Here is a 21,006-nt window from a genome sequence, read left to right on the forward strand (position 1 = left end):
GGAGAGCAAGCAGCACCCGCTGGCATCTTAGAGAGGCAAGTCCAGGGATCCATAGGGTATAGGCGGAGAGAAGATCTGGGAGCCCACTTGCCAGGAGCGCCGGGAGGCACGCCCCGGACTCCCCCTCCCTCGGGCCTGGGACTCCGCCTGCCCATAACCTACATTAACTCCCGAGCGCAGCCTGGGCCCATCTGCCGCCCCGCCCCACCTCGGTTCCCCACGCCAACCCGCTCGCGCCAGATGGTGACTGGGAGGGGTGGCCGTGCGTGGGGGACCCCGGAGCCCGTCTCCTCACCTCGCCCCTCCCCCAACCCACGCTCCCAACCTCTTGTTTCTCATCCTTCCCCCCCCCACCCGCCCCCGAGTCCTCCACCACCACCACCCAAGTCAAAAAAAAAAATCAGACCATGCTCGGCATTGGCAGCTGTTGGGCTCCTCGCCGCTCCCCCACCCTTACCGCCTCCCCCGGGTTCGCGCAGCGTCCCGGCTCCCCCCCGCGCTGATCTTATCGCCCGACTACAGCCATCACCTCGCCGGCGGGCTGACAGCTGAAGACACAGGGCCCCCGCCGTCCTCAGCGTCGCAAAGAGAGAGCTCCCCGGCACCCCCGAGACTGGGAGAAGCTGGCCCTCCCCGGTCTGCGGCCTCCGGGGATCACGCCGGGTTCCGAGAAAGCAGCTGCGCTGCTGTCGCTTGGAGGAGTGGGGCCACCCGGGGGACCCTCGCGGGCGAGACTTGTGAAGCCACCTGAAACTCAAACAGCTCCGCACACCTCCAGTTCCACCCCACATCCCGCCTTAGGAGGCGAGGACCCGGGCCGACCCGGCCTCAGTCCCTCACCTTGATTCTCCAGTGGCCTGAGCCAACTCTGGCGTCAGGAGAGTTCCTTCTTGCCCCAGCGGAGCGACAGGGCGCGGCCGGGGGCTTGGGGCTGCTGGGGTGGGGGGAGGCAGTGGGCGCAGGAACTGAAGCGGGACCCAGGTGAGGGGACGCGCTGGAGGCGGGGCCAGAACCTCATTACCATACAGCTGAGGACGCGCCCCCCTCCTACCTCCGGGACCACGCCCCGCCCTCCCCCACCTCAGGGACCACGCGTCTGGGTCTCTGGCACGCGCCAAGCCCTGGCAGGGGGCAGAAGGGAGAAGGCACGCGCTGGGCACGCCCCCGCAGCTAGAGAGGGAGACGCCCAACAGGTGCACAGAAAGGGCCCGGAGCCTTAGACCCTTAGCCCCTAGCCTTGCTCAGAGTGGCCACGGAGAGGTTAACGCTTCTGCTGGCTTCCCTGCTGCGCTGGGGACGCGTGGTGGGGTGGGCACTCATAGGTTGGGGGCCGATGAGACAAGGGGTCCCGAAGGTCCAGGAAGGAAAACGAGATCTGATTTCCCTAGCGCTGGTTTTCGCATTCCAGGTTTAAGTTCTTTTTACCTGCTTTAGAACACTAGGTAACTAGTGCCTGCTGCGGACGTACAGCCTACAGCGACTACCTAGTGTCTCCGCCCCCAAGACCATCCCCGAACCACCCGCTCACCTCCTGCCCCATTACCGGCCAACCCCTCTATCCTCCGGAGGCAAGGGTCTCAGCCCTTAACCCCGCCATCGCGGAGGACTGGTCACCTCGGCACGCGCAGAGCTGGAGAACCTAGAGGTTGCGAGCTGCACGGAGGGGCGGGAACCTGCGCCCGACTGGCTGACGGGGAGGGGGGAGCGGCGGGGGCGGAGGCCCCCTCCGGGCGGCGCTGGGACTGTAGCTGCTAGAGGCCGGGAGGGGAGGGGAGAATGACCATGAGTCTGAGTGACAGGCGGCGAGGAGAGGAGCCAATATATATAAGGAAGGCTCCCAGCGCGCAGGTTTCAGTAGCGGCGCTGCGCGCAGGCCGGGAACACGAGGCCAAGAGCCGCAGCCCCAGCCGCCTTGGTGCAGCGTACCCAGGCTCTAGCCCGCTTGCAACCCCAGGATTAGACGGAAGACACGTCCTCTGCGCTGTCGCCGCCCAGCCGCAGTCACCTGGATTACCTACCGCGGCAGCTGCAGCGGAGCTAGCGAGAAGGCCAAGGGGGAGCAGCGTACCGAGAGGAGCGCCTCTTTTCAGGGACCCCGCCGGCTGGCGGACGCGCGGGAAAGCGACGTCGCGAACAGAGCCAGATTCAGGGCCCACGGGTGGAGAGAGCGACGCCCCAGGGGATGGCGGCAGCGTCCTGGAGCGCCTCTGGCTGGGCGCTACTGCTGCTGGTGGCACTTTGGCAGCAGGTAACACGTCCCGCGCCCTCTCCGTCCCCTCTGCCGCGCTCTGGGCCTGAGCCCCGGGCACCAGCTGAGCTGACCAGTCCCCTCCCTCCTTCCCTCGGTCCCTGTGCAATAGCGCGCGGCCGGCTCCGGCGTCTTCCAGCTGCAGCTGCAGGAGTTCGTCAACGAGCGCGGCGTACTGGCCAGTGGGCGGCCTTGCGAGCCCGGCTGCCGGACTTTCTTCCGCGTCTGCCTTAAGCACTTCCAGGCGGTCGTCTCGCCCGGACCCTGCACCTTTGGGAGCGTCTCCACGCCGGTATTGGGCACCAACTCCTTCGCTGTCCGGGACGACAGTAGCGGCGGGGGACGCAACCCTCTCCAACTGCCCTTCAATTTCACCTGGCCGGTGAGCACAGCCTGGGCGCATTGGGAGGTCGCAGAAGCCGAGAGAGGAGGCGCCCTGGGACCAAAGCCCCCTCCCCAGATTTCCTTGCACACCCCCCCACCCCCAAAAAGCCCAGGATGCATTCTCTCTTGGCTCTTTCTTCCCAACTCTCTCTTGGGACCTGATCCCAGAGAAGGCTGTCACCAGTCTGCCTCTTCCCAGTTTATGTCCTCCCGTCCCCAGCTCTTGGGACACGACTTTCATTACCTACCACTCTGGTGCGGTACCCCACCACCCCCTCCTTCAATGGCTCTCGCTTACACACTCTCCCGTCCCTCAACCCTCTCTCTACCGGGGGTTCTCCTCTCGCCTTCCCTGCTCAAGCGCTACACTGTGCGCAGCCCGGTTATGTTGACCCGGGCGCAGTAACTGAATCCTGCAATTAGATTAATTAGACAGGCTGCCGCAAGGCACCCCCACCTCTCCCGGCTTGCTCATCTCGCCATCTCTCCGTCCCCCCACCCCCTTTCCCAGGGTACCTTCTCACTCATCATCGAAGCTTGGCACGCACCAGGAGACGACCTGCGGCCAGGTGAGTAGCTCGCTCCGCCACCACACGGGGGCGACACGGCGCAGCGCCGAAAGAGTTAATCTGTTCTAGGCGGGGGAAGTGCGGGCTTGGGGGTGGGAGGCAGGACGCTTAGCTGGGCCTGGAGCTGCGCCCCGCGCTGGACGCTCGGATTCCGCTCGCTGCCTGGACTCAGAGCACAATTGCGTTTCCTGCGGGTTATTTTTGGCGTGGGAACGCGGGGAGTACGGCGGTGAGAAAGGCTGAAGCTGCCAGCGCCGCTGACGGGCCCCTTCCTGTATTTTACACCTTTCGCGAATTCCGCTCCTTTGGAAAGGGAATAATGGCTTTGGGATGTTGTTCTGACACAGAGGAAAAGGATATTTCAGCAGCACAACAATTCTCACTTTGAAAAGGAAAAAAGAAAACCATTACCCACCTCTGGAGGCAGAACCCCTGAATGGGCACCAAAGGACCCCCTGCTCCCAGGGCCCTCCCTAGCCTGGGGAGCTTTTCTCTCTTTTTTTCTTTTGTCCATTTTGACCTCTTTTCCTCTTTCCCCTCCCTATCTGCCTCCAAGACCCTGGGATATCTTAACATCCTTCTATTGTCCCCTTTTTGAATACTATCAGGCCCCCTGCACATGCACACACATAGGGCAGCTACAGAGCGGGGCTTTGGGTCTCTCTGGCCTGTTCTTGCTGGCAGGTGGGGGTCATCTGGATAACTGGGCTGATTTGTTGGCTGATCACCATCATCACAGCCAAGAAGGACATTGGCCAGCCGTCACTGGCACCCCTGGGGACTGGCGACCCTTCCCTGACCCGACCCTCTGCCCCCTCAGAGGCCTTGCCACCAGATGCACTCATCAGCAAGATCGCCATCCAGGGCTCCCTAGCTGTGGGTCAGAACTGGTTATTGGATGAGCAAACCAGCACCCTCACAAGGCTGCGCTACTCTTACCGGGTCATCTGCAGTGACAACTACTATGGAGACAACTGCTCCCGCCTGTGCAAGAAGCGCAATGACCACTTCGGCCACTATGTGTGCCAGCCAGATGGCAACTTGTCCTGCCTGCCGGGTTGGACTGGGGAGTACTGCCAACAGCGTAAGCAGCCAAGCTCCCACCTGTGTGGAAGGGGAGGGTCCCCTGAGCAAACACAGTGAAGCTTCTTGGTCACGGCTTGTCTCCCTTGAAGAGCGGGTCTGGGCCTCCTACTAGCTGGGCCTCAGGGACACCTAGGGATGCTGAGGGTGGGCTTAGCCTCAGACCTCCTCTCTCTTCCCAGTGCTCCTCCCATCATGCCAAAGCCCACAAGAAGCCCATGATGACATTCCATTCAACTTGACTTCTCCTTCCCTGTGCCATCATTTCACTTTAAGATACCCAGGACTCCTCTGGGAGGCCAGGAGTAGGAAGTGGGCCCAGGAGAGTTAGGGGACCCCCAGGGCCAGCAGGGGAGAATGGAGCTTACGAGTCCTTGGCATCCCAGCCTCACCCAGCTCTGTGTTCTTCCCTTAGCTATCTGTCTTTCGGGCTGTCATGAACAGAATGGCTACTGCAGCAAGCCAGCAGAGTGCCTGTGAGTAGGGGACAGGAAGTGGTGAGTGGGAGCCCTCCCTTGGCCAAGGCCTCTCACCTCACTCTGCCTCTCCCTTGTTCCCCAGCTGCCGCCCAGGCTGGCAGGGCCGGCTGTGTAACGAATGCATCCCCCACAATGGCTGTCGCCACGGCACCTGCAGCACTCCCTGGCAATGTACTTGTGATGAGGGCTGGGGAGGCCTGTTTTGTGACCAAGGTGAGTCAGGGTGAAGAGAGGATGCAGAGTGGGTGGGAGAGATGGAGCTGGGGGGTGGAAATCCGATTTGTTGCCTGGATCCTTCTTACTTGGTGACTGCAGACTTGGCTTTCCCATGATCTTCCAAGGATCTAGGGTCTTTTAAGGATCTTTACAACTTGCCTAGAATGAGGCAGTGGGTCCTTCCCCAGGTGCGGAGGCAGGGGGTGGTGGAGCCAGGGTGACTGAAGAACCCAGGAGGATGACAAGGTCGGCAGCCTGGAGGTTGCACTCAGAAATCCTAGCAAGGCCAAAGAGAGAGGATGCCAGTTTCAGTTCCTCTTTCTACCCCGTAGTTACCTATTAACCCCCTGAGTGTTTGCTTACCTTCCAGGGCTGTTTGAGCAGCTCTCCCCTAAACAGCTGTCTGGTGGGGTGTGCCCACTGGCCACCTGAGGCTGTGGGTGAGCTGGGCCTCTGGGCGGAGTGGCATCTAACCGACTTTTTGGTGTGGGCACAAACGGCCTCCCCTGCTCTTAGCTAGTTACCACCTGCCTGAACCCATGCGGTCTCTACCTGGTGTTTAGGGGTAGTCACTCTCTGGCTCTACAGGGGCCTTTCAGTCTCAACCTTAGGGGAGGAGGAAGCCTTTTTTCTTGCATCCCGCTAGCCAGCTGCAGCCTGTGCCTCCCATTTTCAGGATCAAATGGGTGCACCTGCTGCCCAGAGACACCAGCGCAGCCCTGGGTAGGGTGGGCGGAGGGCTTGCCAGGATGGAAATAAATTGCCTAGGCCCTGACTTACTGTCAACAAGGGTCTTGAGATTCAGTCCCTGTGTTCTGTGTGTGTGTGTGTGTGTGTGTCTGTCCCTCTACTACCATCCCCACCCCAACACTCACGCATCTGGTTCCTGCTCATTCCCTTCCCTCTCCACCGTATTTGCTCCCAGGTGACACAGTCATATACTCATTGTATGCAAACACAGCACTTGCAGGCCCTATATTTACTCTGTCTGGTTCTCCCTCCCTGTCCTTCCCAAATAAAAAACCAAATACTTATATTTCAAAATGCCCTTGTAGCACCTCTTCATTTAAAAAGTGCCCGATCACTGCCTATGGTGGCTCACATCACTCCTCTACCATTTCTACCTGTTGAAATTTTATCCCTACTTCCAGGCTTATCTCAGCTGCCCCTCCTCCATGACGCCTTTTCTGACTTCCTCCCCAACATGTGGCCTTGCCCTCCGCTCTTCTTCCTTATGTTCCTCCTACTTGGGTTGGCAGTTTGTGAGTTTCCCTGGCAGGACGGACGTCTTCCAGTTCCAGTTGTGTTGTTTCACTTTTGGTTGACTGCACTGGTCATATGTGATTCAAGGTGCTTTAAGAAACATGATTTTAGGCCGGGTGCGATGGCCTGTAATCCTAGCACTTTGGGAGGTCGAGGCGGGTGGATCACTTGAAGTCAGGAGTTCGAGACCAGCCTGGCCATCCTGATGAAACCCCATAAAAATACAAACATTAATCGGGCACAGTGGCGCATGCCTATAATCCCAGCTACTTAGGAGGTTGAGGCATGAGAATCGCTTGAACCTGGAAGGCAAAGGTTGTAGTGAGCCTATAGCACATCACTACACTCCAGCCTGGGCGACAGAGCGAGACTCTGTTAAAAAAAAAAAAAAAAGAAAGAAAGAAAGAAAAAAGGCCGGGCGCGGTGGCTCACGCTTGTAATCCCAGCACTTTGGGAGGCCGAGGCAGGTGGATCACCTGAGGTCGGGAGTTCAAGACCAGCCTGACCAACATGGAGAAACCCCGTCTCTACTAAAAATACAAAATTAGCTGGGGTGGTGGCACATGCGTGTAATCCCAGCTACTCGGGAGGCTGAGGCAGGAGAATCGCTTGAACCCGGGAGGCGGAGGTTGCGGTGAGCCGAGAGCGAGCCATTGCACTCCAGCCTGGGCAAAAAGAGCGAAACTCTGTCTCAAAAAAAAAAAAAAGAAAGAAAAGATTTTATCGGTAGTGGAGGAAGGATGTCTGGGCCTGGGAGACTTTGAGTTGAGGCATCTTTGAGCCAAACATGGGGGCAAACATGGACTGCAAGGAGCCTAGAGGTGAGTGCCTTCCCTGGCCCTGCTCACCTGCTTGGTTCCTGTTTCTGCAGATCTCAACTACTGCACCCACCACTCCCCGTGCAAGAATGGGGCAACGTGCTCCAACAGCGGGCAGCGAAGCTACACCTGCACCTGTCGCCCAGGCTACACTGGTGTGGACTGTGAGCTGGAGCTCAGCGAGTGTGACAGCAACCCCTGTCGCAATGGAGGCAGCTGTAAGGTGAGGCCCAGACCAGCTCAGGAAGACAGAGGTGTCAGGTGGTGTCTGGGCATCCTTAACCTAGGCACCCAGTGGATGTACAGCCATGGACAGGCATTGTGGGCAGGTGGGGCCCAGCCTTCAGTCATGCATCCCTGCCCCCCAGGGTCTGACTTTGGTTCCTTTATGGTCTCTCCAGGACCAGGAGGATGGCTACCACTGCCTGTGTCCCCCAGGCTACTATGGCCTGCATTGTGAACATAGCACCTTGAGCTGCGCTGACTCCCCCTGCTTCAATGGGGGCTCCTGCCGGGAGCGCAACCAGGGGGCCAGCTATGCTTGTGAATGCCCCCCCAACTTCACCGGCTCCAACTGCGAGAAGAAAGTGGACAGATGCACCAGCAACCCGTGTGCCAACGGTACGTCCTGCTGCCCTTCTAACCTGGTGGACTGGTACTGGGGCTGAGAGAGACTTCTGGTGAGGGAGGGTCAGGAGAGGAGCGAGGCATTGTCTGCCACTCTGGCCCCCCATCTGCTCCGGAGGGCGAAGAGCTTGCTTGATCAGCTGGGAGGGGCTGTGGAAGCGGAGCTGGTTAGTAGCACGCAGGCCTTAGGAGCAGGGGTGGTGTGCACCCTGCACAGCTTCCATTCCTATTCCCATGTCAGAACGCTGTCCTGGCTGGGGTGGCCTCTGACCCTCCCCAGGAAGTCCTGAGCTGGAGAGAGGGATGTTGGAGGCTTCGTGTTTCTCCTCAAAGGAGGCAGTGATTCAGTCAGAGCCCTGCTCCTGGAGGCCTCATCTTGCCCCGTGCCCAGGTAGAGCATGAGGTAGCATGAGGCGTCTTGAATGTTCGCACCTTCCGAGGCACAAAGCCTGTTGGTAATCCTTGTCTATCTGGCTCCCAGGTGACCCTCTGTGAGGCAGGCAGGCAGGCAGCGCTTAGGAGCTGGAGAGGGGTGGGAAAGGCTGAGAGGGAGTCTGCTCTCTCACTGAAGCCTCTGGCACTGCCGTTTCTTCATCACTGAATGGAAACTATAACACCTGTCCTCTGTCCTTCATGTGGTTGTGAAGATGAAGTAAAACAATCACGATTGTACTTATCCGAGCATTAACTGTATACCAAGCATGGGCTCTTGACTTCATGCACCTTCCTAGCTATCCTATGAAGGGGCTAGCATTCTACTCCAGTCTAACAAATGGGGAAACTGAGGCTTAGGGACACGGTTAAGCAGCAAGCACCAGATCTCAGGCCAGAGAGACAGCTGAGGTCCAAACTCAAGCCTATCTGTCTGAGTCTACATTAAAGCTCTGTAAGATGCTAGTCATTTTAATACATGAGCCCACTGAGGCCTAGAGAATCAGGGTCATGCTAAACTCCAGGTCTCCTGACTCTGTGCAGTTCTCTTTGTAGTGGGCTCTGCACGTGGAGGTAGAAGGGCCCGAGCATGTTCCTGGAATGGGGCTCCCACCCCATGCCCCAGGGGGCTCCCAGGCTATCACTGACTTGTGTCTCTTGCATCCTCACAGGGGGACAGTGCTTAAACCGAGGTCCAAGCCGCATGTGCCGCTGCCGTCCTGGATTCACGGGGACCTACTGTGAACGCCACGTCAGTGACTGTGCCCGTAACCCTTGCGCCCATGGTGGCACTTGCCATGACCTGGAGAGTGGGCTTATGTGCACCTGCCCTGCCGGCTTCTCTGGCCGGCGCTGTGAGGTGCGGACATCCATCGATGCCTGTGCCTCAAGTCCCTGCTTCAACAGGGCCACCTGCTACACTGACCTCTCCACAGACACCTTCGTGTGCAACTGCCCTTATGGCTTTGTGGGCAGCCGCTGCGAGTTCCCCATGGGCTTGCCGCCCAGCTTCCCCTGGGTGGCCGTCTCCCTGGGCGTGGGGCTGGCGGTGCTGCTGGTGCTGCTGGGCATGGTGGCAGTGGCTGTGCGGCAGCTGCGGCTTCGACGGCCAGACGACGGCAGCAGGGAGGCCATGAACAACTTGTCGGACTTCCAGAAGGACAACCTGATTCCTGCCGCCCAGCTTAAAAACACAAACCAGAAGAAGGAGCTGGAAGTGGACTGTGGCCTGGACAAGTCCAACTGTGGCAAACAGCAAAACCACACATTGGACTATAATCTGGCCCCAGGACCCCTGGGGCGGGGGACCATGCCAGGAAAGTTTCCCCACAGTGACAAGAGCTTAGGGGAGAAGGCGCCACTGCGGTTACACAGGTGAGTGGCGCCCGGAAGCCCAGGGCCTGGCCACCGGCCTGACATGGTTCTGCCTGGGCTCCTCCTAGGCCAGGCGGGAAGCAGTTAAGCAGCTGGGGTTTTGCTACTGACAGGAAGATCCTCCAGTAGGATTTCTGCCAGGGGTCCTTTGTCCTTCCCTCCCATTCATTCATTTGTTCATTCACACATGTCAAGTGTCCCTAGGGTGTCTCTTGTGACTTCCATCTTTCCATAGTGTGGCTTGCCTCTAGTGGCAACGCTGGCTTTTTGCAGGGCTCAGACCCTTCTGGTGAGGTTGGGAGGCCTGTGGCTCTCTTAAGGGCCTGTTCCTAAGTGTCCCTCCCCCGCCCCCCCGCAGCAGCCCAGCATTGGGCACTTCCAGCCCCTGTGTCTTCCTTAAGAACCAGCCTGCAGGTGCCCTTTGGCTCTTCAGGGTCCTCCCTCCCCGTGAGCCTCTCCCCGTCCTGCCCTCCCACACCTGTCTTATGTTCCCTCAGTGAAAAGCCAGAGTGTCGGATATCAGCGATATGCTCCCCCAGGGACTCCATGTACCAGTCTGTGTGTTTGATATCAGAGGAGAGGAACGAATGTGTCATTGCCACGGAGGTGAGTGCCGGGCTCGCCTTCCCTCCTGGCTTTTGTGGGTGGGAAAGTGGCCTGGTCCCTCTTGACCCATGGGCCCTTCCTGAAGGGTAGGTTGGAACCCTGCCTTGGCAGGCCAAGTTCAGTGGATCCCTGATCCATTTGGTCCCTACTGGCCTCATTGCCACAAAGGGCATGAAACAGAAACCATGGTGGCAAGCCTGGTCTGGTCCTTTCCTGCTGTATTGGTGCTGGGCTGGGCAGCCATATGGCACTGCTTGCCAGCCTCTGATGGATGAGGGAGCCCCTCATCCCTTGTGCCCCTCCTGCCCCTTCCCACTGGCTTCCTCTATTGACCTCATGAGCACAAGCTCCCAAGCCCGTGTGTGTGTTGGGCTGAAGACTGGGGAGAACTGCCCCACCTGCTCTTGGCCCCTGCCTGCCCCGTCGGCTTCTCCCAGGGAGGCCCAGGGAGGGCCTGGAGGGAGTGCGCATGCCCAGGGTAACCTGTTTCCCTGCCTTCTGCTTGCTCCCAGGTATAAGGCAGGAGCCTACCTGGATATCCCTGCTCAGCCCTGCGGCTGGACCTTCCTTCTGCATTGTTTACATTGCATCCTGGATGGGACGTTTTTCATATGCAACGTGCTGCTCTCAGGAGGAGGAGGGAATGGCAGGAACCGGACAGACTGTGAACTTGCCAAGAGATGCAATACCCTTCCACACCTTTGGGTGTCTGTCTGGCATCAGATTGGCAGCTGCACCAGCCAGGGGAACAGAGGAGAGGAGAGATGCCACTGGGACCTGCCCTGCCAGCAGTGGCCTTTGGGGGGCTCCTTCTGGGGCTCCGGCCTGTTTTCCAGAGAGAGTGGCAGTAGCCCCATGGGGCCTGGAGCTGCTGTGGCCTCCACTGGCATCCGTGTTTCCAAAAGTGCCTTTGGCCCAGGCTCCATGGCGACAGTTGGGCCCAAATCAGAAAGGAGAGAGGGGGCCAGTGAGGGCAGGGCCTCCTGTGGGCTGGAAAACCACTGGGTGCCTCTCTTGGCGGCGTTTGCCCTGCAGGTGAGGTGAGTGCTTGAGGGAGGGGAGTACTTTTTGCCCCATGCCTCCAACTACCACATGCGGGCCTGGCTCTCTGGTCTAGGTCCTTTGGGCAAGAATGTCGGTCTACTCGGCTTCTATCACCCTCTGGCCCTGGGCTCCTGTAAGCAGACAGGCAGAGGGCCTGCCCCTCCCACCAGCCAAGGGTGCCAGGCCTAACTGGGGCACTCAGGGCAGTATGTTGGAAACTCCATTGAGGGGGAAATCAGGTGCTGCGACTGCCTGCGCCCTTTCCTCCCTCAAGCCCACCTCCATGACCTCGAGCCTGGGCTCTGGTCCACTACTGCCCCAGACCACCCTCAAAGCTGGTCTTCAGAAATCAATAATATGAGTTTTTATTTTGTTTGTTTTTTTTTTGTAGTTTATTTTGGAGTCTAGTATTTCAATAATTTAAGAATCAGAAGCACTGACCTTTCTACATTTTATAACATTATTTTGTATATAATGTGTATTTATAATATGAAACAGATGTGTACAGGAGTTTATTACTTATTGGGTCCTGTCTTTGTGATGGCACTCCTGCCCTCTCACCCAAAAAACTCTAAACTCCCTTCCTCTACTGCTGCCTTGTGCCCCGCCAGAACCCCTGGGACCTCTGCAGACACTTGGATTTGGCATGTCATACCCCAGGCCCTTGTCTTCTTCCATTCCTTGAGGAGCCAAGCCTCACCCATCTAGTCCCCAGCCTCAGCCAGCCTTCCCTGCCTGCTGACTTTGAGTTGGCACAGCACCCCCTTCCCTCTTTATGCCCTCACTATTCCTTGAGGCATGTTCCTCCTGACCTGAATCACTTCTTCCTTCCTCTCTTCAAGCCTGAAAAAGCTTATGGGACTCCCTAGTTCTGCCTGTTTTTCTCATACTCAAAAGGATTCTCTTGGCCGGGCGCGGTGGCTCACGCCTGTAATCCCAGCACTTTGGGAGGCCGAGGCGGGCAGATCACGAGGTCAAGAGATCGAGACCATCCTGGCTAACACGGTGAAACCCCATCTCTACTAAAAATACAAAAAATTAGCCGGGCGTGGTGGTGGGCACCTGTACTCCCAGCTACTCAGGAGACTGAGGCAGGACAATGGTGTGAACCCGGGAGGCGGAGCTTGCAGTGAGCTGAGATCGTGCCACTGCACTCCAGCCTGGGCGACAGAGCGAGACTCCATCTCAAAAAAAAAAAAAAGCATTCTCTTGTTGGAAGATGGGATGGGGCCTCTGCACCCTGGTGACATCTGTGTCCTTCCTCCTGCTGTTGCAGGGTGCCTCGCTCTTTTCTTAGCCCCAGCAGGGCACAGGTCTTGGGAGACAGGGCAGGAGGGAGGTTTGCCTTGTTTTTCCTCTTTGTAGCAGACAAGAGCGCTGACAGTCTGAGAACCTTGTCTGCCCAGGGCTGCTAGAATTTACTGAAGACTGCAAAGACAGGGAGAAAGGAGGTAGCCTTCCCTGAGTCCAGGTTTCTCTTGCTGAGGCACTAATGAGGGAGTTTCCAGTCTCACTAGGAGTTTCATGCCTAGCTTCCTCTAAGGCACAGGATAGTCCCTAGGGTGCCACAGCCCTCTCTATAGCCGAAAATATGCTCCATGGAGAGCAAATTATGAAAAAATGAGCCACTGACAAAAAGCTGAGCAGATGCTCCCAGCTCTCAGCCTGTCCACAGTAAAGCAAAATAGACCCACCAGATGCCCTGCTCCCAATGGAGTTCAAGGGTTTGGAGTGCTACTTACCCTCCCTTTTTTCCTCTCTCCTTGACACAGACACACCATGCCCACCCCAGACCTGGGTGCTTATGCTAGAGACACGGGAGCATGCACACGCTCCATGCCTCACTCATCGCTCCCTGTTCCCTCCACTGTACACACACGGTATCAAACAGGAAAGCATTCAGGGAACCGTTCCCACAGCCTGAGCCGGCAGCAGGGGGAAGAACAACACGACCTCACTCTTCCTGCCCAAAATGAAACAGGAAAGCAGCTCCCAGGCCCTAGGGGGGTGCGGGAGGGGGAAACTGGGCTGGGACACGAAGGCAAGATGACGAGGCTCCCATGTGGGGGACAGGTAGGACACCCGCAGGCCTGCACGTCCACAACACCAGGCTGTGACGGGCTGCACTGGCTGCCAGACTCGCAGAGAAGAGCCCCGGAGAAGAGTTGACTGGCAAAGCTCACAGCTGCTCTGATGGGCTAGATGGGGAGCTGGAGAGCCCACCAAAAAAGCTGGCTTTCTGGGGAAAGTGGGGACCCGTGGGGGAACTTGGTCTGCGCAGCTCCGACCTGCAGCTCATGCCAGGCTCCACCTTCAACAACATGCCAGAAGCTGGGCAGGCACTTGGGGTGTAAACAGGCCTCGGCGGAGGAAGCCCCTTCTCCCCAGGATTTCCTGAGAGTCCAGCCCCTTCTGATAGGTGAGGCACCCAAGACTTTCCTGATCACTTGAGTGTCCTGGGATACAGGAGATCTCCTAGGCTTGGCAGAAAGGAGGCCAGATAATAGTTCTAGACTCACTTGTGAGGTGCCTTCCACAGGTTAGCAAATGCCCACCTTTAATTTGCATGGGTATTTCACCAGGGAATTCAGAGTTTAGTAGTTCCTTAACAGCCTGGAGCCAGTGCCCCGCCTGGAGAATCAATTTGACCCCACGGTGACCTGAGGACAGCTGCTTTTCCAGGGCCCCCGGCTGATAGAGTCAGGGAGGGGTTGTGCAGAGGGAGAAATGACTTTATTCTGCTTGCTCAGCCAGGGTCCCCTCTCCGACCTCACGGCCAGGGTCAGCCTGGTCAGGAGGTAGGGAAAAAAGGACAGTGGCTCCCACCTCCCCATTCCCAGGCTAGAAAAGGCCACCAGACTAAACCAAGGTGATGTGGATGCTCCATCTCTTGACTAGGACCCACAGAGCTCTCCGTAGGTCCCCTCGCCGCAGCTCTCCCAGCCTCTCCCCGTGGGTCCACAGGATCAGCAGCCCCAGCCCTCCGCCCCACGTGGCCTGCTGCATTCCGGGAAAGGGGTGGAAGTGATTCACTGGGGGAACTGTGACTGTCCCTTCCTCGGGCGGGGATGCGCCTGCGAGGTTCCAGTGGCCTTCCCTGGGCGGCTGCGCCGTCTCTCGCGCCTAGGGCACCCCGAGCCCCGCGCGGCGGCGGAAGGGGCAGGTGCGCCTGGCCGCCTGGGTCAGCCCTCCACCTGCCGCCGCCGCGCCCCGCAGCTCCCGCGGCTCCCCGCCCCCCGCGCTCTTTGTTACAGCCCGACTTCCTGTTTGCGGCAGCCGACCCGGCTCACTTCCCGGGCCGGGAAGCCGCCGAAGGCCGCGAGCTTCTCGGAGGCTCCCCCGCCCGCTCGGCTCCGCCTCCTGCCTCCCCAATCTCGCCCGGGCCTGGGAGCCCGCGCCGGGCCGCGGCCGCGGGAAGCGGAGCCGCGGGCCAGCAGGCGGGCTGGCGGGCTGGACCGCGAGGGCGCTGCTTCCCGGCACTAGAGGGCGCTGCGCGCCTGTCGGGGCTGCGGGCGGGAGGGGCCGTCGACCCCGGGAGGCTCTCTGGGGCCCCCCTTCTCCGTCCGGGGCCGATGAGACTAAGGCGGCAGGGGGCGGCCAGACGCCCGAGCTCCCTCCGGGCTCCGAGCCCCTAAGCTGAACGGGTAACCTGGGGAGAACCCAGTGCCGGGCTTTTCCCCAAATATTCTCACAGTGTCCAGGGGAGCAAGCCCTTTCCCCTGGCCCCGCCGTCGCAGCAGCCAGCCCCCCTCGCAACCCCACAGGCCTCCGGCCATCCTGGTCCAGAGACATCCTCAAGGGAAGGGAATGGCGTCGAGCAGGACCAGTCACCGGTTTCGGTTATGGGGCTGGAGCTCCCTTCCAGCGCCACCCCTCATTACCGGGTGCTCTGGGACAAGTCCATCTACTTCATTCCTTCAGCACTGATTAGCACTGGAAGCAGGACTTGCTGTCTGCTCAGGGCCGCTAACCATCTAGCTGCTTATCCTTAACCTCTCTGCGGGTAATGCCTGTTAGGCGTTGCTAGGGGGTTGAAATGAGGATGTATGGAAGCATTTGTGAGCAGTGTTGTAACCTCTGCTGGTGGGTTCATCCTCCTCAAGTATCTCTAAGTGAGCCACTTTCTGAGCTCCCCCTGCCCCGGCCCTCATCAGCAGGGTGGGACCTAGGGAGGTTGGGGTCTGGCAGGATAGTCCCAGTGTTAGCAGCGGCCAGTCCGTGGGGGTCTGCAGCAACCTCAGTTCTTGCCTCCTCAGAAGAAAGAATTGCACCGACGGGCATAAGGCAGAAGGAGAGACTGAGGCAAATTTTAGAGCAGGAGTGAAAGTGTATTACAGAGTATTAGAGCAGGAACAAAAGGAAGTAAAGTACACTTGGAAGAGGGTCAAGTGGGCGACTTGAGAGATTCAAGTGCGCGTTTGACCTCTGACTTGGGGTTTTCTATGTTGGCGTGCTTCCGGAGCCTTGCATCCCTTGTCCCTGACTCTTCCCTGAGGATGGGCGGTCCGCGTGCCCGAGGCCTGCCAGCTCTTGGGAGGGGTCGCGTGTGCAGTGTGCTTACTGGATTGTGCACATGCTCACTTGAGGCATTTTTCCCTCACTGCTCGAGGATTCCTAGAGGAAGGTCAGATACCAGTTGAGCTCCGCCATTTTGCCTCCTAGTGTACTCGCTTGAACCCACTTGCCCTACTCCTGAGATCTTATCGGGAAGCTGCTGATCAGTTTCAGGTATTTCTCTCTATTGAGAGACTGCCTTTCCCTGGTGCGGGCTGCAACAATTGTTATTTTAGAGAGACAGGGTAACAGCCACCTGACCATCACCTGATGGTTGCCTGAGATTCCTGGTGGGGGTCGAGCGTCCTCTCCTGTGCTGCTCATGCCTGTCTACCTACTGTGACACCAGCAGTAGCCCTAGGACCAAGTAAAGCAGCTGAGATCACAGGTTTCTGTCACCATCGCTTCCGTGTGCCCCTGCCTTCCAGGAGCATCACTAATCTAGGTCAACCTCCTCTGATGTAGGTAGGGGTAGAAGGGAGGCCCTTGCTGTGGGAAGGGACAGCAGGACTCCCAGGTCCTCAAGAGTCACCTTCCCTTTGGAGACTGCCACAAGTGACTTTTTGCCACCTTTCCCTGGCCTCTGGGACATGGTACCCCTTAACACTCTGGTCAAGAGTGGGCTCAACTTACTTACTTCATCCACAAAGTTTCTCTGAGGCCAGGGCACAGGGCCCAAGAATCCAAGTGAGTCTACAGCCAGACCCTCATGATGGTAACTAGCATCACAGGAATCCGGATTTAGCAACAGGTCGGCTCTGGCCCAGAAGCGCCCTGTGTCATGGCACCCCCTGTAGGGCAGAGCCACAACCCTGCCAGGCATGGCTAGCCTGTCTGTCTCTAGTGACCCCTCCTCCTGGTGGGGCTTGGGGTTTTGCACATCGGCACTGGCCATTTGACTTGTTGGAGGATTGCTGTCCCTTTCCCACAGTGGCAGGTGTTGGGGCAAGGCTCATGGTACTAAGCCCAGTCTGTTCAGTTTCACTCCTCTACCAGCAACTCCCTTCCTCAGCGCTTCCTCTTCTGTCTCTGGTAGAAGAGATCTGAAAGGTCCTGGACATTCTCCATTCTATTAGCAGTGGGCCCTGGGGAAGAAGGAATCCCAGCTGCTCTCCTTCATTGAAAGGGCTTCACTGCCTTGGCTCCCTGTGGGCCACAGAATGTACAGCACCAGCCAGGCCCCTTGTGAGCACCCTGACTTCTCCACATGGCCGGTTTTCTGAGGCTTTTCTTCTAGAGCCAGGTCCCACCACACCACAGCATTTCCATGAGATCTGAGGCTCACCCCAACCCTGTGGATCTTTGCAGCCCTGGCACCCCACTGAAATGCTCCGCACTACAGCTTCTCCTCAGCCCTGCAACTGGTTGCTTCCTGTCCCCACAAATTGTACTTTTCTCTCTCCTTGGAATTGGGAGCACCACCCACCAGTCCTCTATTGGAACCTCAGCTTCTTTCCTTCCAGGTAGATGAGGACTGAGCTCTGGATAACTGGAACACCAGCCACCCCACAGGTGCCCGGTCAGCCGGACCTCTCCACCTCCTTGGAGGCTAGAAAATGGGCAGGAAGCCAGGTTTTTCCACCATCCCAGGCACCCTTTTGCCAGGATATGAGTGAATCTCTACAGTCCCTGCTTTCGTGGACCAAGGGCCAAGCAGCCTTCCCCCCTTGGCCATGGGTTTGGTTGGCACACCCTGCAGAACAGCTGCCTGGGACTATCTCTCCCTCTTCTGAGGTGGACTGTATGCAGGGATCCTCTACTTCATCTGCCCCTCCTTTGGCCAGAATGTCGGTGGGACCTAGGTCCTCTTTGCACAAGACCTGAAGACCTGTGGACACACTTACCTTTCAGAGGTCCGTGGGAGGTTATGGTTCCTCATAGATGCTGGATTATTTACTAATTTATTTATTTTAGCACCTTCACTCCATGCATACACAGAAAATCTCTCTTGGCTCAAGCAACTGTTTGTTCTGTCAATAGGATGTTTGTTCTGCTAATAGTGTGCTTGGGTGAGACCATTACCCATTCTGTCTTTTAGAAACATGCCTTGGCTGGACACGATGGCTCACACCTATAATCCCAGCACTTTGGGAGGCCAAGGCAGATGGATCGCTTGAGCCCAGGAGTTCAAGACCAGCCTGGGTAACATGGGGAGACCCCGTCTCTACAAAAATGCAAAACAATTAGCCGGGTGTTGTGGGATGCATCTGTAGTCCCAGCTACTCGGTAGGCTGAGGTGAGAGGAGTGCTTGAGCCTGGGTGGCGGAGGCTGCAGTGAGCTGAGATTGTGCCATTGCACTCCAGCCTGGGTGACAGAGCTAGATCCTGTCTCAAAAACAAACAAAAAAATTAGCTGGGCATGGTGGTGCATACCTGCAGGTCTCAGCCACTTGGGAGGCTGAAGTGGGAGGATCAGTTGAACCCAGGAGGTCAAGGCGCAGTGAGCCATGATCATGCCATTACACTCCGACCTGGAGGACAGAGTGAGACCCTGTCTCGAACAAACAAAAAACACGGCCAGTGCAGTGGCTCACACCTGTAATCCCATCACTTTGGGAGGCCAAGGTGGACGGATCGCTTGAACTCAGGAGTTTGAGACCAGCCTGGGAAACATGACAAAACAACAACAACAACAAAAAATTAGCTGGACAGTGGCAGGTGCCTGTAGTCCCAGCTACTCAGGAGGCTGAGATGGGAGAATCACTTGAGCCTGGAAGGTCGAGGCTGCAGTGAGCCGAGATTGAGACACTTCACTTGCCTGGATGACACAGCGAGACCCTGTCTCAAAAAAAACACCCCACATTCCTTTGGCACCCTACTTGCCAGAACAGTCTGTGAATTGCATGGCAAGGATGGAGAGTGAGATAGCTGGAGATGTCCTCTACTGATCCTAAAAGGCTTACCTTGATCACTTCCTCCTGACCCACTTCGTTCTTCTGCACTATTTCAGAATGAGAGGTTCACTATGGCTCTGCCCTGGATGAAATGGAAAGTGAAATTGTCTGAAGTAAAGACAATAAGAAGTCACCATTTGTTGAGTGTTTCTGTGTGACAGGTACTGCCTACGGTATTATTTCTTTCAATCCTTTTCAGGCCCTGCAAGGTCAATGCTATTACTTATTCCCTCTTTACAGTTGAGAAAACCAAGAACTAAAGACACCATGCCTAGCGTCACTCAGCTGGTACATGGTGGAACTGAGCTCAAATATGAGCAAGCTGAACTTAGAGGCAGTGTCTGGGAAAGCTTTTCCTTTCTTCTTCTTCTTTTTTTTTTTGTTATGATCACAGAGAGGCCACATTTTTAAAACTGACAACTGAATCTCTACATACATACAGTTTTGCCCACATTATAAGTGGCTCAACAATCATATCAATGATGCAGACTTATGAAAGTTTACATAAAACTGCTGCTCTAGGTTTTGGTGCATTTTCTCTCTCTCTCTCTCTCTCTCTTTTTTTTTTTTTTTGAGATGGAGTTTCGCTCTGCTGCCCAGGCTGGAGTGCAATGGCACGATCTCGGCTCACTGCAACTTCCGCCTCCCAGGTTCAAGTGATTCTCCTGCCTAGGCCTCCTGATTAGCTAGCTGGGATTACAGGTGCCTGCCACCATGCCCAGCTAATTTTTGTATTTTTAGTAGAGACGGGATTTCAACATATTGGCCAGGCTGGTCTCAAACTCCTGACCTCAGTGATCGGCCTGCCTCGGCCTCCCAAAGTGCTGGGATTACAGGCGTGAGCCACCACACCCAGCGGTTTTGGTGCATTTTTGTGCCAGCTACTTTAGTAGGTAAAACAAACATAATGAACTCAGCTACTTGAATCCATGAGAACCAGCTTTCAAAAAAGCATGCGGAAAGTGTATGCATAGTGGGTTTTAAGAAAAGGCCCCATGTTCTCTTTCACAATTAGGACCACATTCCAAAAGCATAATTCTAGGTTGCTACAGTGTCTTCTCTGCTACAAACCATTGTTTCAAAGGTTAAAGAAACAAGAAGGTAATTCACATAAAAGTGTTTTAAAATATTTTTCCTATTCAAAATAAAATAAAAATATATGATCTCCATAAAATTTTACTTATATGTATATGTATATGTATGTATATATACATATGTGCGTGCGTGCGTGCGTGTGTGTATGTGTATATCTATATGTGTGTGTATATATATATTATTTATTTATTTATTTTGAGATGGAGTCTCACTCTGTTGTCCAGGCCGGAGTGCAGTAGAGTGATCTCAGCTCATTGCAGTCTGCACCTTCCGGGTTCAAGCAATTCTTGTGTCTCAGCCTCTTCAGTAGCTGGGATTACAGGTGTGCGCCACCACACCTAGCTAATTTTTGTTTTTTTGTATTTTTAGTAGAGACAGGGTTTCACCATGTTGGCCAGGCTGGTCTCAAACTCCTGGCCTCAAGTGATCACCTGCCTCGGCCTCCCAAAGTGCTGGGATGACAGGTGTGAGCCACCGCGCCCAGCTGATCTCCATAAAATTATAAAGAGATTATATCAAAATGTTGACCAGACAAGCCAGACCATTTGCCTTCACTAATTGCCTTGGAGGGCAGAGCACATGTGTCATCTACAAGGAAGGGGAGATGGGGGTAGAGTTCCCACTCTCCCCACGCCTGTGGAGTAGGGGCAGACAGGAGCCCTTTGGCTTCCGTGGGGTTTTGCTTCCTTGTGTACAGAATTGAGGGAGGTGGGCTAGATGGCTTTTAAGAGACCCCTCAACTGAAAGTCAGCTTGAGATCCCTTCTTTGAGCAGACATATAGGGTGGCCAAAGAAATGCATTAAAAAACAGATGGATGAAGTCTTTCTCACCTTTCGATACCATCACTCAGAAGTATTCTGTATTATAGTTCAAGGAAATCTTTGCCTGGAACTATTAAAGGGTACGCAATGAGGCATCTGACAATGACATTTTTTATAAAAAAGAAAAAACAACAACAAAAAGCAAGTTTTGATAAAAATGTAAACAGGCTATGCTAAGTTTGGGTGGAAAAACAATGCACCACCATGTTACTACCAGCAGTCAGGACGTCCTGTCTCTGAATTGTAGGAGCCCCCAGTCTGGATGGGAGAAATGCTGAGGGAGGTGCATGTTCAGGCCATCCAACAGAGACCTGATGAGTGCACACTGCTCAGGATATGGAGAAACAGGGGCCCAGGAAGACAACTTTAATGAAACTGGTTCAAAACAAAGGATGTAAGAGAGTCAAATGATCCAAAGAGAGTGATGGCTTCTCGTTTTCTGTCCCTTACAGAGACTACAAATATCATTTCTTCTGGAATCTAATACATTTCCAAAAT

At 56.1% G+C, this 21,006-nt stretch overlaps 1 protein-coding gene across 1 annotated transcript; it reads left to right on the forward strand.

Annotated features, from left to right (window-relative positions):
* The first annotated feature begins 1,853 nt into the window (after positions 1-1,853).
* DLL4 (delta like canonical Notch ligand 4) lies at positions 1,854-11,661 on the forward strand. Its single transcript, XM_005559226.5, has 11 exons — positions 1,854-2,248; positions 2,361-2,630; positions 3,144-3,201; positions 4,022-4,285; positions 4,700-4,760; positions 4,846-4,976; positions 7,114-7,283; positions 7,462-7,681; positions 8,791-9,493; positions 9,991-10,099; positions 10,612-11,661. Exons 1-11 carry the CDS (start codon positions 2,183-2,185, stop codon positions 10,615-10,617), a joined length of 2,058 nt encoding a protein of 685 aa, XP_005559283.2. The 5' UTR covers positions 1,854-2,182; the 3' UTR covers positions 10,618-11,661.
* The last annotated feature ends 9,345 nt before the right edge of the window (positions 11,662-21,006 follow it).

Source organism: Macaca fascicularis, chromosome 7 (genome assembly GCF_037993035.2).
Source record: "Macaca fascicularis isolate 582-1 chromosome 7, T2T-MFA8v1.1".
NCBI lineage: Eukaryota > Metazoa > Chordata > Mammalia > Primates > Cercopithecidae > Macaca > Macaca fascicularis.